The following is a 17,284-nucleotide window of genomic DNA, read 5'->3' as shown; positions in this document are numbered from 1 at the left end:
CTGATTATCCCAAACCCACCACTTATTGAATAATCACTCCTTCCTGACTGATGTGAATTTCTAGGTTATTTATCCTGTTCCTTTGATCTGTTTCTGTGCTCTTTCATATTGTTGTAATTCTTTTAACTTTGTGCTTGCTGGCAGCCTCCCCCTTTCTTCAGGTCCAGTGCAGCTATTACCTCCTCTGCAAGGCATCTGTCCCCGCCCACATCTGCTTTGCCCTGGGGTCAGTTCTAGGGACAGAGGCTGCTCCACAGGGGGCATCTACGGAGCCAAAGAGCCATCTAGGACCTTCTTCTCCCCCCACCTCCCCCCTGAGTCCACCCACTCTGCTCAGTTCTGCTGCTGCCACTCCATGCAAGCTCGTGGTGGGGCCCATATCAGGGTGGGACCCCAAATGAACACGGCTCCACCAGCTTCTCACCGCCCCCACCATGGCAACCAAGAGCTTCTTTTAAAAATGCAAATCTGGTCATGTCACTCCCCAGCATAAAACTCTTTAAAGCAGCGATTCATACCCAGGACATTTGTGGATATAATTGGGGTTCCGAAATGGGGGGGGGGCGGGATGACATCTTTCTTTTACTAACACTGAATTGAAATTTATCATTTCCTTCTGTGACAAATGGAGGCCACCAAGTTTGCTGGCACTAGGAAGGCCTGAGCCCGTGAAAATTGCAGGTGTTTTATATTACACCATGTAGTCACCGACACCCTGAAATGTCACTGACATGCATCACTGCCTCCAGGTGAGGCTGTGATTGGGGCCATCGCTTGAGTTTGACATTCACGGCATTGATAAAGGGGCACGGGTGGGACTAGACCACAGATTTGTGCTTCTTTTAAAAATGTGCATGACTGCATTTTAATGCAAGTACTGCCGCGGGGTCAAATCCTATGTGACTATTTCATGCATTAAAAAACATTATTCTGAGAAGGGGCCCAGAAGAGTCACCAAATTTTCCAAAGGGGTTCACTGACCAACAAAAGTCAAGTGATTAAAACAACAACAACAATCCCGTTATATGGGCCACCTAATCCTCTTAGAATAAAAGTGTAAATCCCAGCCGGGGTGGGGTGGGGCAGGGGGAGTGTGAGGCCCTGGGGGGCCAGCCCGCCCCTGCCTCTCCAAGTTCACCTTCCCAGCCTCCTCTCTCCCGCCGCATCGGCTGGGCTGCCAAGCGGCAGTTCCGAGGGATGTGTTTGTATTCATTCACCTAATCCCTACAGCTCTACAAAAGGGGTGCTTTTATGGCGCCATCTTATAGGTGAGGAAACTGACGCAGAGGGAGGTGAAGTGGTTTTCCTGAGCTTGGGATTCAGCCCTAGCAGGCTGCTAAGGATGCAGATTCCAGCCCCTCTACGACCACCGACGGGACTCTGCGGGGGCAGAGCCTGGGGGCCAGCATGTGACCCCTGAGGACCAGCATGTGACCCCGCTGCCCAGGCGATGCTTACAGGCCACGACAGGGCCGGTGGGGGGCTGCAATGCTCCCAGCACATGGCAATGGGGTGGGGTGGGGCACTTGGTAAACGACGGAGCGGGTGAACGGATGGCCAGAAATGGCGCATGGGTGGGTCTGGATGGCTGAACTGGGACGAGGGCGTTTGGGGTCCGCGAGGGCGCCGTCACCTGGGCTTACCTGGCTGGCTGAACCCCGACGAACATGAGGATCTTGAGGGCGATTCGGCGGTGCAGGTTCCACTCCTCGATGGCGCTGGCCATGATCAGACCGCTGAGGAACAGGAAGTTGGTGTCCAGGAAGTACTGGGGGCAGACCTCGTGGGAGGGCAGGATGCCCAGGAAGGGGAACAGGACGATGGGCAGCAGGGCCGTCACGGAGATGGGCAGGGCCTCGGTGCACCAGTACACGGCCATGAGCAGGATGACGAACAGGCAGCGGCCTTCCTGTGGGGGACACGAAGCTCAGGGGCGTCCGCAGAGCCCCAGGGGGGCAGCGGAGGGCGTCCTTAGGTGGAGCCGCCGAGCCGCCAGGTGCCCGAGACTTTGACCTTGGACCAGCGGCGTCGCCTCTCTGGGCTTCCTTTTGCTCAACTGTAAATGCAAAGACGATTCCCGTCTGCCCTGTGGGACTGTCTGAGAACGAAATGAAATCCTCCACCGTCTTAGAAGTCAGTACTGAGATGAGGGTGGGAGTGAAAATAGGTTGTTGGGTGGGTGATCCCAGAAAGCTCTGGAAGGGGAAGGAGGAAAAGGGAGCCAATGCAGAGTACGTCACTGAGGTTACCCCAGGGATGGGGCTTGGTCCCCGTGGGGAGCACTGGGGGACAGGTTAGCACGTGCCTCACAGCTGCCCACGGGGAGGCTGAGAAGCTTGGTGCTTCTCTGTCAGCACCTGTCCATCATGGGCCGAGGCTGCTCCCGGGAGCACCAGCTGCTCAGCACTTTGGCCTGCCCTGTGTGCTACAGGGCACGCACCTGCAGCCAGAGGAAGGCTTCACGAGGAAGCATCTCAGGGGTAGCAAGAAGCTCTTGGCACACCCAGGAATGAGGAGCAGAGATGTGCAGGAGACACCAGAGGTAACTCTCACATCCATGCAAAGCACTTAGCACAATGCCTAACACATGCCCAACACTATAACTAATAATAACTAATACTTAGTGGGCTATTCAGTGTCCGCTGCTGTTTATTCCTCCCAAAGTCTCAGTGAGGTCTGGACAACCATTATCCCCATTTATGGATGTGGAAACTGGGGTGCAAGGAGATCTCTGCGAGGCAGAGGCTGAGCAGACCGAGGCAGTCTGCCGCCGAGGCAGTGCCTTCACCACAGCATCTTGCAGTACTAGAGCCCAGGAGAGGCAGAGAAAAGCAGTTTAAAAGATTCCAAACAAAACTGATCAGTGGCTGCTCAGGGTTGAGGGGGAAGGACTGCAAAGGAGCACCAGGGAAACTTTCAGGGTGATAGAGATCGGAGTGGAGGTCATCTGGGTGTGCACATGTATCAAAGCTTGTCCAACCGTAACCTGCTCCCTAAACAAAGGAGTGATAATGACACGGCCTTCCCTTCTGAGACGCCCCACAACGTGCTTACTAAGACGTGTCTTGCTCACACGGTCACTGCTGGAGCAGAACTACTTATGCTCCGACCTTGGTTCTTAGGTTCTCCCAAGACACTAATGTCACATGTTCCAATAAAAGCAAACTTTTTCTTGGACGTGGTGCTATCTGGCACCATCTTCTATTTCCTATCTGTTACTCATAGGAGGTTTTGTTTACTTCATTAAGTGTCCGCAGGGCCTGCTCAGGCTAATGCATTCATGAACTAGGCGCTGTCTTAACAAGCGCTGCCTTAGTGGTACCTGTGCTCAGCTAAATGGGACCACCCAACAGGGGGACAAGGCGGGGCCAGGGAGCCACAAGGAGGCTGCAGCCATGAGCCAAACAAAAGACCCTGCAGCTTGGGTCACGGTGGGAGCGGGGGAGGATGCGAGGAGGGCCTGGGTTCTAGATGTCTTTCCAAGGCAGAGCCCGACAGGCGTCCTGACACAACTGCTGGGCGTGGGAGAGTCAGGGATGACTCCAAAGCCCTTGGCCTCCTTTGGGAACATGCAGTGGTCATTTACTGAGATGGGATGAACGTGGGACACACCCAATCCCGTTTCCTTACCTTGAAAAACACACCCTGAGAACGAGGTAACTACCCTACATTGCCTACATTGGAGAATTTCCCGATCAGCTTCTGGGTCAGTGTTCACATCCACTCGTGAAATCCACAGACACACAGAAAGTCGTCTGCAGAGGGAATTTCTGCACAGCAAGTCCTATCTCCCTATTTCTTCTTCTTATTTTGGGGGATAATAAAATAGGTGTCCAGAGTTAATACAGCCAGTTATCTTTCAGAATATCTAGAAATTCCTTGTCGGGGGCAGAGAATAAGAATTATAAAACACATGAACACAACATGAAATGAATATTCCAAGAACCCAGGTTATCTGCCACACAAGCAAAACACCGAAAGCAGAAGTGATCGCATGTAATCAGCCACCATGGAAGAGAGCCTGGTGGCGCCTCAAAAATCTAAACAGAGTTGCCCTACGACCCAGCAATACCGCTACTTGGTGTATATCCAGAAGAGCTGAAAGAAGTGACACGAACAGATGTTTGCACACCTATGTTCACAGCAGTATTATTCACAATTGCTAAAAGATGGAAACAATCCAAGTGCCCATAACAGGATTAGCAAAATGTGGAATATATACATACGATGGAACATTAGGCAGCTGTAAGGTGAAATGAGGTCCTGTAGCATAGGACAATGCAGATGAAACTTGGGGAGAACATGCCTAGTGTAATAAGCCAGATACAAAAGAACAAATACTGTATAATCTCAGAATTATGATTATGGGAAAGTTGACAATGTGGAGGCTCAGGCAAGCCCACTGCATTGCTCTGAAAAATAGACCAAGGATGATCAGCTGTCAGACAGACGTCAACGCAGCTTCCTCTGATATTTTGCTCTAGTGTGATCTGGATGAAGATTTTGGGGACAGATGGGAAATGGGGTGCTCTCCTGCCCTCATTACCCTCTCTCCTTGCCTTTCTTCTCTCCTTCCTTTCTCCCTTCTCCTTTCCTCTCTTCTTCTCTCTTTCTCTTTTTCTTCCCTCTTTCCTTCCCTAAAAATAAAAAAAGTAATAACATATAATCAAACCTGACTACTAAAAATGTCCTAAGTTTCGATTTCTCAGCATCCTTTCAGTTTCTTAAACCAGGAAGATCCCTCCATACCAAGGGATATATTTTAGATAATCACAGTCTATACCTATTTTTAACTCGCCACCCTTCATTCAAACAAAATTGTATATTGAATCAAAATACCTAAAACAGATTAAACCAGAATATAAAAATCAGATTAAAAGGAGTTTCTGTGGGAAACTGGCCCCTCCTTCTCTCCCTCCCTTCCACCTACCCCAGGAGCCCCTGGGTTCTCTTTGAATTCAGGAATTCACTGGCAGCCAGATGGACAGTCACCAATCCTTTAGCATTTCCCTGTCTTATAAACGTGGGATCAGAGATGGAAAGGGACTTGCCCAGAGTCAGACAGCAGGTACAGGTAAGAACCATTTCTGGAACCCCAAACGAGCTGCTTGGGTAGCTAGGACCTTGCCCCAGGCCTTTTGTGAGAGACCCTCTTAGCCTCAACAGGAGCCTGGAACCATGGGCAGCATTCCAGGGTTCCACAAAAGCAAACAGGGGCAGCCCCATCCCAGGTACTGCCAGTACAGCAGCAGAAATGTGGGAATGCAGCAGCACAGTAGCAGCACCCTGTTTGCAGGAGAAACTGGGATCCTTACATTCTGCCAGAGGAATTCCAGGGATCACTGGAGAAGTCATTATATCCAATGTTTTAGACTGGGAAAAGTGAATTTGGCCAAGACCAACCCTGCTGTCTCAGGGCTAGGAAACAGTGGTTCTGCAGAGGGACCCACAGATCAGCTGGAGAGAGTGAGGTTCCACAGCTCAGAGAGGTCAAGTGGCTTTCCTGAGGACACACAGCTTCCAAGAGACAGAGCAAGGTTTTAAGGGAAAGAGCCTCGATCTTGGCATAGGCATGATGCCCCCTGTCTGCATCCCTTTACCTGCTTCATTTTTCTTCGTATAACTGTTCACTACCTGAGAGTAGATTTTACATTGCCTTTGTTTTTCTCCTCCACTAGGATACACCCCTAGGAGGGCAGGGATTGTGTCCCCAGAGCCAAGGACAGTGGCTGGCACTTCGTAGGCACTCAAAAATTATTTGTTGAATGCTCGAAAGACTAATACATGCTTCGACAACTCAGAGAATGTGCTTAATACCTGCTGACTATCATCCATTCAACCCCCCATTTAGTAAGCATAATTCTTGACCACATGCTAAGCCCTGGTCTGGAAACTGAGACGAAGAAAAGAACTGAGACACAGTCCCTGCATTTTAACAAGCAAACCTGACCATGCCAGTCACAAAATGCTTCTCTATAGCCAGTGCTCCTCAAACTCAAATGACCTTACCAGATCCCACCTGCCAAATGGCATGCCCCACCAATCAGAGCTGTGTTGGTAAAAGTTCAACAATCGGCTCTCTAGAAAACAGTGTGTGTACATAAGTTTAATGTAAATATTACAATGAAAAAGTTCTCGATTTCTATTCAGTTCAACAAAGAAGTGACTCATATCACTGACGAATGAATGGAGAACTGACGTGCATCCTCATTGTTTCCTTTCATCTTAGCATTAAGGTAAATAAAAATGTAAACCAACATTTCATGGTGGGACTAAACCGATGTGACTTCTTGACTGAATCAAATGTTAATTTTCAAATACTGGAAAAATACATAGATTTTTTGGGTACTAGTCACAGTATAATGGAGAGAGACTTGACACATTTTACATTTAATCTGCTTCATTAACATTTTTCATCACTTTCTTAAGTCTAGATGAGCAACAAAGCAATAAACTAAGCCCTCACTTGTGGTGTTTCCTGGTTGAATTACCCACATAGCTGATTTCAAACTCAACTGACCTCGCTAAACCACAGTTGGAAAGAGACGCGCAATATCACACCTTCAGAGAGCATTTCTACCGTATGCACAGACGTAAGTACCAATAGATGAAAATAACCTCAAGACCACAGATCGTAGCAAAATAGTTATTGATGAGCTTTGAATGTCTATTACCTTTGTTTTACTATAATTTTAAATCGTAAGTTTATAAAATTTCATGTTTAATAATAACATTGTTTAGCAATTGGCTAGCCAAATCCCTGAGAATTTGACAATTGCATCACATGAGCCAGTGAAGGCGGCCCCAGCACGGCCTGCAGGCCTCCGGTCAGAAAAGCACCCATGCTAGCCCCCCAGGGAATGCGGCCCTCATTCCACTGCAAACATGACATTCTTTGACCCCTTCCGGTATCATGCTCCTTAATGCATCCATGTTTGTTTTACTATACAGCAAGTCTTCCTGCTGGCTAAGAAGGCATGTGCATTTGTCTGCTCTGTGTACCACCTGAGAGACCGACATATATCCTGGCTTGGAAAATGTGGCACTCCAGCAGGGACTGTAGTCCCAAAGGCCCCCAGGAGCCTGGGAGATCATAAATGAGCAAAGCCAGCTGGACAAATTCTTGAGCACTTTTAGACAATCTTTCATCTTCACACTTTTGAATAGGACATGAGTATAAGACATTTCACTTTCATCTTAGTTCTATTATAAGAAAAAGATAAGAGCATGTGTGATGAGAAATGATAACAAATATTCAGTCTCACTCTTGGGGCTACAATAGGGAATGGCAAGGACTGTGGCACACTGGAAACACATACCGGGCCTGAAGATGCAGGGGCTTCTCATTTCCTGCTAACAGTTGTCATACCGGCATGCAAGCTCAGGGTGATTAAATTTTCCAATCTTTCAAGATAAAGCAGCAATATGGAATGTTATGTGAATCTCTATATTTTTAACAATTGATCCAAATGTTTCTAGGACACCACGTGAGCCAAAGAAAGTACAACTGGGATCAGATGTGTGCTGTCATTTTATGGCCGGTGGCCAACGCGTGAGTATAGACTCCTCCACTCGGCCTTGGAGACCCAGCTCCCAGATCACCCTAAGCTCATCTGCTTCCATTGCTCAGGAGACAGACATGCATACAAATGCATATTCACCCACAGAGACGAGTGCTAAAGCAGAGCGTGGTGCAGTGAGTCATGGGGAGAGGGGAAGCAGGGTCTGAGTCAGTCAGTGGTGTTTCAGCAGGGGGAGCAGACACACTCTGAACCACCTCCATCCCTGGGCTCTTGTCATTCCTGTTCACACCAGGCGTCTTCAGCTTTCTCTGGCTTCAGGAGCACACTCGGGAATAACACCCCCAGGAGCACCTCTCAACCAAGAAGCCTGATTGTCCTTCGGCTGGGACAACCAAGGTGTGTTGGAGCCCATGTCCCAGAGGCTCCCTACCGCCCCCGTAGTAACCTCTTTGTTTACATGCCCATAGCAGTCTCAGACCCTTCGGTGCATCACTGCCTCACTCCCCAGATAAATTCCTTGAGGTCAAATCCATGTCTCAGGTCTCCTTCTGGGTCACCAACTGTGTTAGGGTTCTCCAGAGAAGCAGAACCAGCAGGAGAGATCTGTAACTATGAGACTTATAAGTGTGTCTCACCCTGCCATGGGAAGGGAAGAGTCCAAAACCTGCAGGGCAGGCTGTGAAGCTGGGAGCTCTGGTGAAGGGTCCCTCTTCTCCCTTCAAGCCTTCAGCTAATTGGATTATCTCATTGGTGGGAGACACACCTTAGTGGATCACAGATGTAATCAGCCACAGATGCAATCAACTGACTGATGATTTAATACACCAGCCTTGTAGTTTATCAAACAATCACCAAATATCCTTGCAGCAAGGGTCAGGCCAGTGTTTGCATCATCACTTGGTCAAGCTGACACTAGAACCCAAGCATCAGACCAATTTAGGGGCTTCTAGGGAATTGTGAGATCTCTCTGAGCACAGACAAGGAGAGGGGCTGCCTTCTTGCCTAGGCTGGAAGCTTTGGTATTTGAGTCAGAAAGAAAGGTTCTGTCCTCCAGGTGGATTTGGGGCTCATCTGAGCCATATCCAGTTGAGAGAACTATTGGGCATCATCTGAAGTGAGAGCTTGAGCTCTATCATCAGAGGAAGGGAAAGACAAAAGCCAACCATTTCCCAATATTTGTTAGCATGAACATATAATGATACTCTCTATATTTTTTTCAGTGGAACACTCAAAATGGTAGCCTTATTTTGGATACCAACTTGCTGCTTTCAAACGAATCAGTCAAGATGGAAGTATATAGTTATCTGAGTAGACATACTATTAGTGTGGTCTGGAATAAAAGAAGCCGATGTCCCATACCTGAAAAGTGTCACCACAATGGTAGAACAAGTGGGTGGCTGAGTCAGTTGCTGGGAACAGAGCTGGGAGGTCTTGAGTAATGTTGATGTATCAGACTTCCCGGGATGTCATCTGCGGTCACATGACATATTCTCTGAAACAGCATTCTAAAGCCAAATACGTTTTTTCCAGCACTGTTTTCCCTACCACTCCCTTAGAAATCCATAATTGGCTCAGAAAAGGCTCTGACAAGCCTTGCAGTAAACACATTTATTTAACTTTGTTTAAACTCTTAACCCAAAGTTTCCAAAATACATTTGACTACAGACTTGTCCGCACCTTTTAAAATTTGACACGATTTGTGTCCCATGGAAATATTTTAGAAATGCTGCCAAACTATACAGCCTGCAAAGATTCCTTCATTCAAAATTATTGGCCGATGTGCTTCCTCTGCATCTCCCCAACTAGAGGGGAAGTTCCAGGAGAAGGGGTCCCTGTTTGCAATCTCCCCACTCCTGCGTTTCCAGCACCTCCCCCTCAATGCGTTGCAGGATGTCGAATGAAGGAATGAATGGATTGCGATCTATGCTGTCTGCAGAGTCCCTTGCTGGAAGTGCAAGGATGTAGAGACGATCAGGTGAACCTCAGCCCTCAAGGAGCACAGGGTCTGGGGTGGACCAGGTGGCTGCAGAATCAAATAACTGCAGCACAGGGCAACATGTCCAATGACAGACGTGGTGCTAAGTAAGTTAGGGGTGAGCTTAGGGAGGAAGGGGTATCGCAGGGACGACTTCCCTCAGGGGGAGCCATTAAACCAGACTTAGAATTGAAGATCTTTTGCAGAATCCAAAGGTCAGACCTCCCCATTATCCAGCAGGCGTTTGGGAATTTGTCTAACGTACATTTGAGTCTGAGGATGCATTTCTGGAGCAATAGGGGACTCTTGGGAAATTGCTCTTATAACTCAGCAGGAACCGTTCTGTGTGTGTATTACTCATGAATAGCACCAAAGTTAAAAATTTAAGGAAAGCATATAGTTTCCTTAAAAATAACCAGAATTTAATAGATGACAAGATTTAAAAAAAAACATTGCAGATCAAAAGGATAATAAAGGAATATTTATGAACAACTTTATGCCTTTACATTTGATAACTCAGAGGGAACAAATCCCTTGAAAAACATAACTTACTCAACTGTCAGAAAAAGAAACAGAAAACCTGAATATTTCACTTTCTACTATAGAAACAAAATCAGTCATTTAAAAACATTCCCACAAAGAACACCCCAAGCCCTGCTGGCTTCTATGGTGAATTCTATCAAACACGTAAGGAACAAATATTGCCCATCTTACACAAACTCTTTCAGAGAACAGAAGTCAGGAGAACCCTGACAAGGCTGTTAATGCAAAAGAAAATAGAATATAATGGTTGAGAGCAATGATCACGCAGAGGCACCTGGAAATTTTCCCCTCCACGAAGCCCTGCCCAGACTTCCCTTCTCCATCCTGCCTCACATCACTATGTAAGAGGAATTATACTGGCCGCAACCTTGGGAGAGACCCTGAGCTAGAATCACCCACCTAAGCTGCTCCCAAATTCCTCACCCTTAGAAAATCCCATCTCAGGAATTAGAACTGCAGAGTGAAACTGACGTGGCCTCTCCAGGCCTGAAGTCTCCAGCCTCTGCACAGGCGGAGATCTGCCTAACGGCTCATCCAAGTTCAAGTATGGCTGATAATCAGGTGTTTGCAAAAGTAAAGTGCAGTGTCGCAATCACGGGGCCGGCGCTGGTGCTGAAAGCCAGGTCCCGACTTCTGGAGTGGCCAGAGGATAGTGGAGGCAGTGGCAAGTTCAGCACTTGGCCACCCCACAGGCGTCTGCGAGGCCCACGGCGTGGGGGGTTGTCTTACCACTGCTGGAGGCCAATGCCCGGCCCGGCCCTGAACCCCAGCCCCTCGCCACTGCCCGGTGTGAGCGCTTGTCACCCAGAGCATCGATGACCTGCACCGCAAGGCGGCGCCAAGAACCTTCTGGAAATCCACGGTGTTTTATTTAAAACTCAATGCACCTCTTGTGGAAATTAGAGAATTGCAGGAGTCCAATTCATCCAGCTTTATCAGGAAAAGGTGCTCCAGAACCTGAAGCCAAGATGCTAGAATCCCAGTCGAAACACTTCCCCGGGGTGCAGGGGTGGGTGTGGGGCGCTGCCGAGGCCATGTGTCACGTAGTTTGGAGAAAACCTGGACCTGTCATCTTGGAGGAGGGTGACGGGGGGTTTTACCCTCTGGGACTTGTGCGCAGTGGAGGGGCCTCCTCTGTGGTTAATCCTGGTGTCTGCCAGGGGTGCCGGGGGCTGAATTCAACACGAAACTTCAGGATTTGTGTCCGGGGCCCCTGGGATTCGACCCCCCTGAAGCCCTGGCCCATCACGAAACTGTCCCTTAATTGTCGTGGGGAAGGAAGAAATTATAGTACATCTAAACAACAGGGCACAGACAGGGAAGAAACAATCTTGTGGATGGTAAGCTGAATATCGAAAGTTCTAAAAATATTCTTACCCCAAGTCCGCAGCAGGTTGAATTATGTGCCCAGTGTGGACGTGTTTGTAATCTTCGTCCGCGCTCTCGTGGGCGTGAACCCATTGTGAACTGGGCCTCTGGAAGACATTATTTTTTAGGCAAGGTGTGCTGAGCTGAACCAAGATGGGTCTTCATCTGGAATATTGGCGGTGTGACAAGAGGACGGCAAGGAAGAAGCTGGCAGGCAGGGGACACCCGGAAAAGAGAGGAGAGGACACCGCCAGTGGCGGCAAAGCCGAGCGCCTCCATGGGCTGCCACCAGCCGTCAGGAGAATGCCGCAGTCTTCAGGGAGACACCACACCCTGGTGTCGCCTTGGCCTGGGGACTTCGAGCTTCTGAACCGGTGAGCCAAGAATTCCTACTAAGACGCCACATTGGGTGAAGTCTGTGATAGCAGCGCCAGCAAACTTAAGTCATGGGCTTAGCAGCAACAATAGTCAAACTGTTCAGAAGAAGCCAGAGGACTTGCAGGTAAAATGCATGTTACGCTGTTTGAACTGGAACATAGGATACCTCCGACACTTTGCGTTGGTTATCGGGAGGGAAAAAGCACATGATTAAGTTTTGTTAAAAAATGCAAGTTATTCGGATTGTATTGTTACTTTTTGGGATGTGTTCTGTTTGGGCAAAGATAGAAATAGAGGGGTAAAATCCTGGTATTCTTTAATTTTTATTTTTGTGAAAAGTCACTCTCTATAGCTGATAATTGGTTGTATAAAGATGTTATCCCACCAGCAACATTTCTTGAGTATTCACCATTTCCAGGCATTTTACGGGGGTTATCTCATTCAATTTCCACAACAACCTTTTAGGGAGGGACCGTGACTTCACTCCCTTTTGGAGGGGATCCTTTCAAGTGCCCTCAGCCTCTTTATTTCTTAGCATCCCGTGACTTTCCTCTCTCAAGCACTGGTCTGTCCTCGCCAGCTGTGTCACTCCATCACGTCTCCTCTCTGTCCCAGACTCTCCCTGGCACCCCTTAATAATCATCCCATCACCACCTCCAATCTTCTATCCCAGGAGCTTAAACTTTCATTTCTTTTCTCCAGAGAATAATCCAACTGGAAGTCTGGTCCTCTCTCTCTTCCTGTGATAGCAATTGTAACCACCACCATCATAGCACTAATAGCTGGCATTTGTTAAGAATTTTCTGTGTGCCACATGCCATTCTACCTACCATACCTACATTATCTCAATTCATTTGTGATTGTCACAACAACCCTATGACGTAGGATCTATGGTTATCGCCATAGTAACTGAGATTACAGAGATAAAAGTAGTGGAACTTGCTAGAAACCAGGTAGGCAGGCAGGCTGTAGAGCCTTACTCGTAGCATTATGCTATTACAGAATGGGGAAATGGAGAGAAACGAGGCAGGCTATTTCCAAATGTCTAGCCAGGATTTGTATGGATAGGTAGGCTGAAAAACTCCCCCATAATATATACCCTACAAGACATAGATTGAGTTTGAAAGTTGAAGATGGGTCCACTTTATAATCTAGAATTCCCCTCCCAGATATATGCCCTAGAGAAACCCAGGCAACATGTTTATAGTGGAAGTGTTTATAAAAGAAAAAATAAAACTCAAAACAACCCAAAGGCCCATCGACAAAAGGATGGAGAAATAGGTTCTGGAATATTCATTTAACTCATATCTTTTACTGAACACTATACAGCAGCCAAAATGAAGTGCACCCATACGTATCAATATGACTGAATAGAATATTGAGTGAAAGAAAACGTACAGCATAATAGCAATTATATAAAGTTCAACAATATTCACAATAGCATATTGTTTAGGGATACACATATAGAGCAAAATTAAAACAAAAAGGAAGGAAATGAAAAATACAAAACTCAGAATAGTGGTTACTCTTTCCTGAAGGAAAAGGAGAAAGAGATGATGGGGAGAGAATTTGGAGGCTTCCAAAATATTAGTAGTATTATATTTATTAAGTAGGTTGGTGGCTACAAAACTTGTCTTTACATAGGTATTTTATGGGGATAATGTTAAAACAGAACTCTACCAGCCTTCACTTTGGCTGAGACATGAAGAAAAATAGAAATCAGACACCAAAGTGAGCTGGGAGACACAGCACCTTGTAGGTCCTTCAAAGAAGACGCCCGAGAACCAGTTAGATAACTTATACACATTGAAGGTGGAAGGGCATAGGGAGGAGATTTTGGGAGAGGATTGTGTGAGGATATCCTTAGAGAAAGCCGTAGGTATGCTGTAGTTTTCAACCCAAGAAGGTGGGATGGCCCTGCTTCCTCCCTGAAGCCTAGCAAAAGGGGCTTCAAAAAGAAGCTTCAACAAAGCCCTCCATGGGGAAGGGGAGGGGTGCATGGACCAGTGTCTGCTCCACCCAGGAAATCTAGAAGAGCAGAGCCTCTGGCAGCTTTGGCTGCTCCTACAGCAAGAGCAGAAAGGAGATGGTTACACTGGGTCTGAGCTAGAAAGGCTAAGTTTAGCAAATTAAAATATAGGATTCCAAGTTCAATTAACTTTCAGATAAGCAATGTATACATGTATTTTTAGTGTATGTCCTGTGCAATGTTTAGTATATACTTACACTTTAAAAATTATTCAGTGTTCGTCTGAAATTCAGATTAAATTGGGCATCCTGTATTTTATCTGGCAACCCCAGCTGGACCAATACTCCAAAGATGTAAAGAGGAAATGCTCGAGTATGTCTTGAGGATCAGACATGGGTTGTGAGGAGAGAGTTAGCCTGGGGCCCCTTTAAATCCTGCCCAAGAGGCCTGGTCTCAGCGATGTGAGACCTCCCCAATCGAGCCCATGTGCTGCAGACTAATGGAAAACTGGGGCATGGAGGAGAGTAGCCAACCAGAGAGAACTGTGCCCCTCAAGAGAAAGGCCATTAAGTATTCCTAGAGGTGGGACTGACACTGTGTCAAACATTAGGGAAACCTAAATCAATAGGCCAAGCCCTTGATCTTGAGGCTTCTTCTTGTGAAGCTTATGTAGGTAGTGGAGAAGCTTAGCCTACCTATAGGCATGCCTAAGAGTCACCTCTGGAGGACCTCTTTCATTGCTCAGATGTTGCCTCACTCTCTAAGCCCAACTCTGCAAGTGAAATCCTTGCCCTCTTCCCTACATGGGACATGACAGCCAGGGGTGAAAGTCTCCCTGATGGCATGGGAGAGGACTCCCAGGGATGAATCCAGCCCTGGCGCTGTGGGATCAACAATTCCATCCTGACCAAAAGGGGGAAAAGAAGTGTAATTAATAAAGTATCAGTGGCAGACAGAGTTCAAATAGAGTCAAGAGGCTACTCTGGAGGTCACTCTTATGCAAGCTTCAGTTAGACATTGCTACCTGTCATAACTTGCTAAACTCCAACCAAAACCATTCTAGCCAATCCTAAAGAACACTTAGGACAGTATATAAGATTCTACAAAGGTTCCAGGCACTAGGGTAACTTTCCAGAAACCTACAACCTCCAGATGGGTCCCTGGAACAGACAAGTCCTGAAACCTAGAAGGTCCAGCCTCTCCAGAGCATCAGCTAGTTCCATCTCCCTACCCCATATTATTGACAATCCCTCCCAACATGAAAAAGGTAGAATGGCCATAGCCCAAACACCCCTAAAGAGAGGAATAGAAAGATCAAAGGGGATGGTGGAGCTATACAGAGAAGTTCAGGCTTAACAAATGAGTATGATTGATGGATCATTATATTGATATTTCTTTTAGTCTCCAGTATCTTAGAGCAGCTAGAATTAAAAACCTATCATTGTGGAATTGTAACCCATACCAAACTCAGAAATCTGTTCTACAGCTAATTGTGGCACTGTACTTTGCAATTTATTGCTTTTTTGTATATATGTTATTTTTCACAAAAAAAAAAAAGAAAATTCAATTGTGATGGTAAAAAAAATATTTATTCCATCTAGCCTCCAATGTTCTGGAGTAGCTAGAAGGAAAAATCCAAGAGGATGGTATGGTAGCCCATGATAAACTGGGATCTGTCCTGTAACTACTTGTTGAAGAATGTTCTGAAGATTATTGCTTTTTTCTCTCTTTGCTTTGTATATATGTTATATTACACAATTTTTTTTTTTTTTTTTAAAGGAAAGACAGAGAGAAGGAAGGAAGGATAGAAGGAAGGAAGGAAGGAAGAAAGGGAAACATTTTTAAACATTTTCTTGTTTTATTGTATTCTGTTTCTCCGTTTTTGTTACATGGGCTGGGGCCGGGAATCGAACCGAGGTCCTCCGGCATAGCAGGCAAGCACTTTGCCCGCTGAGCCACCGCGGCCCGCCCACAATTTTTTTTAAAGTTACCAAAAAAGAAGTATTCCTAGAGGGGGGAGCCCCCAATGCCCTCCACAATGCATGCAAGAGAACGTGTCAGCTAAGGGGAAACTCCAGCTGCCGGAGCACAGAGCACTCTCCTGGGCCCTCGCTGCCCCTTGCCCCAGACTTCTCTCACAGTGGATGGCAGCATCTCACTCAAGAAAAAGAGAAAGAAGAGAGGGGACCTTAAGGGGCAGTGTGGGAGGGAAGCATCTACCCTCTTTCCCAGCCTGTTGAGGGCCCATGGAGGGAAGGGGACAAGTTTTCACTTCAAATCAAGTGCCACGTTTTGATCTGAATGGACATCATGTTTGTCTCTTAAAGTACCTGGAGGACCTTAATTACTTGTCAAGAGTGATGGAGAAAGGCACAAGTCTACAGGAGTTTTCAACTAAGCAATAGGGGAAGAACTGCCCCTACTGCATACATTTTAGAGTGACAGGTGCAGAGAAAAATGAGCATGTCTTTAAAAAAAATCAACCTTTATTATTTCCAGACAATAAAATGCATCCATTGTGAGTGCACCGTCCCGTGAGTTTTGACAAATGACCACCCCAGCCAGATGCAGAATACTTCCATCCCCGAGGTCCTCTTTTCCTCTCCCTTCCAGTCGAGTCCCATGCCCCTCCAGAACGCTGCTGGGATAGGTTTCGCCTGTCCCTGGACTTGATGTAAATAGAATCGTCCAGAATGTACCTTGGTATATTTGTGAGACTCATCCACATAGGTGTATGCACCTGCAGTGCCCTCTTTCCTCTCGCCAAGCAGCTGCCTTGCAGGAGGATAGTTCATAACATTCTCCTGCTGATGGACATTCGGGCTGACCCAGCTTGGGGCTATTAGGAATACAGTTGTTGGAACGTTTGACTAATTCTGCCTTAGCGGTGACACCCCCTGAGTCCTTATGGGCAGTTGTATCAATTCTACACGTTATATAAATGGGGAAGCTGCATGGTTAAATTCTGGCTGCCAGCGTGCCCTCCCAAAGACTCTGAGTCCCTGGCCTATGTCTTCTCTCTCTTCTTTCTGTCTCCTCCTCTCCCCTTACGTCCCGCCTTCCCTCTCACCTGGGACCCCCCCAGTCCTCCACGGAGGTACCACTGCAGCTACATACTTGTCTGCTGGGCCGGTGACCCAGGGAATGGCAGGAGTCGGAAGTCCATCCTTAACCCACAAGGGGCTTGGGGCAGAAAGTGGGTCAACAGTGTTTATTACCTTGCTTGTTAGGAATTGGAGTGGGGCCGAGGTGACCCCAATTGCTTCCCTGTCCCCGCTGAGCTTCCTGTGGGCAAACAGAGTCAGACTTGGCAGCCGGATGCCAGGCATCTGGTGCGGCATTAATAAACACTGCAGCCTTCCTTTGCTCTCCCCCTGCTCTGCCAGGCCTTGAAGATGGAACTGACTTCCAGAGACCGAAGGTCTCCCAGGAGGCTGGAGCAGGGGCAGGAGAGCGGGGCCTGCCAAGCGCTGAGTGGCAGGTGGGCTCTTGGAGATCAAACAAGCCAGGGGCTCCCAGCTCTAAGCC

At 47.3% G+C, this 17,284-nt stretch overlaps 1 protein-coding gene and 1 pseudogene across 1 annotated transcript in view; one reads left to right on the top strand and one right to left on the bottom strand.

Annotated features, from left to right (window-relative positions):
- Positions 1-17,284, bottom strand: part of SLC13A3 (solute carrier family 13 member 3) — an 89,442-nt gene that overhangs the window by 51,897 nt on the left and 20,261 nt on the right. The window contains exon 2 of the mRNA XM_077159407.1: positions 1,644-1,909. Within this exon, the coding sequence (XP_077015522.1) occupies positions 1,644-1,909 (266 nt within the window). The remainder of the gene's footprint in view (positions 1-1,643; positions 1,910-17,284) is intronic.
- LOC143678122 (NAD-dependent protein deacylase sirtuin-5, mitochondrial pseudogene) lies at positions 2,110-11,217 on the top strand (annotated as a pseudogene).

This window comes from Tamandua tetradactyla, chromosome 1, assembly GCF_023851605.1.
Source record: "Tamandua tetradactyla isolate mTamTet1 chromosome 1, mTamTet1.pri, whole genome shotgun sequence".
Classification (NCBI taxonomy): domain Eukaryota; kingdom Metazoa; phylum Chordata; class Mammalia; order Pilosa; family Myrmecophagidae; genus Tamandua; species Tamandua tetradactyla.
This window is presented reverse-complemented; position numbering and strand designations above follow the sequence as displayed.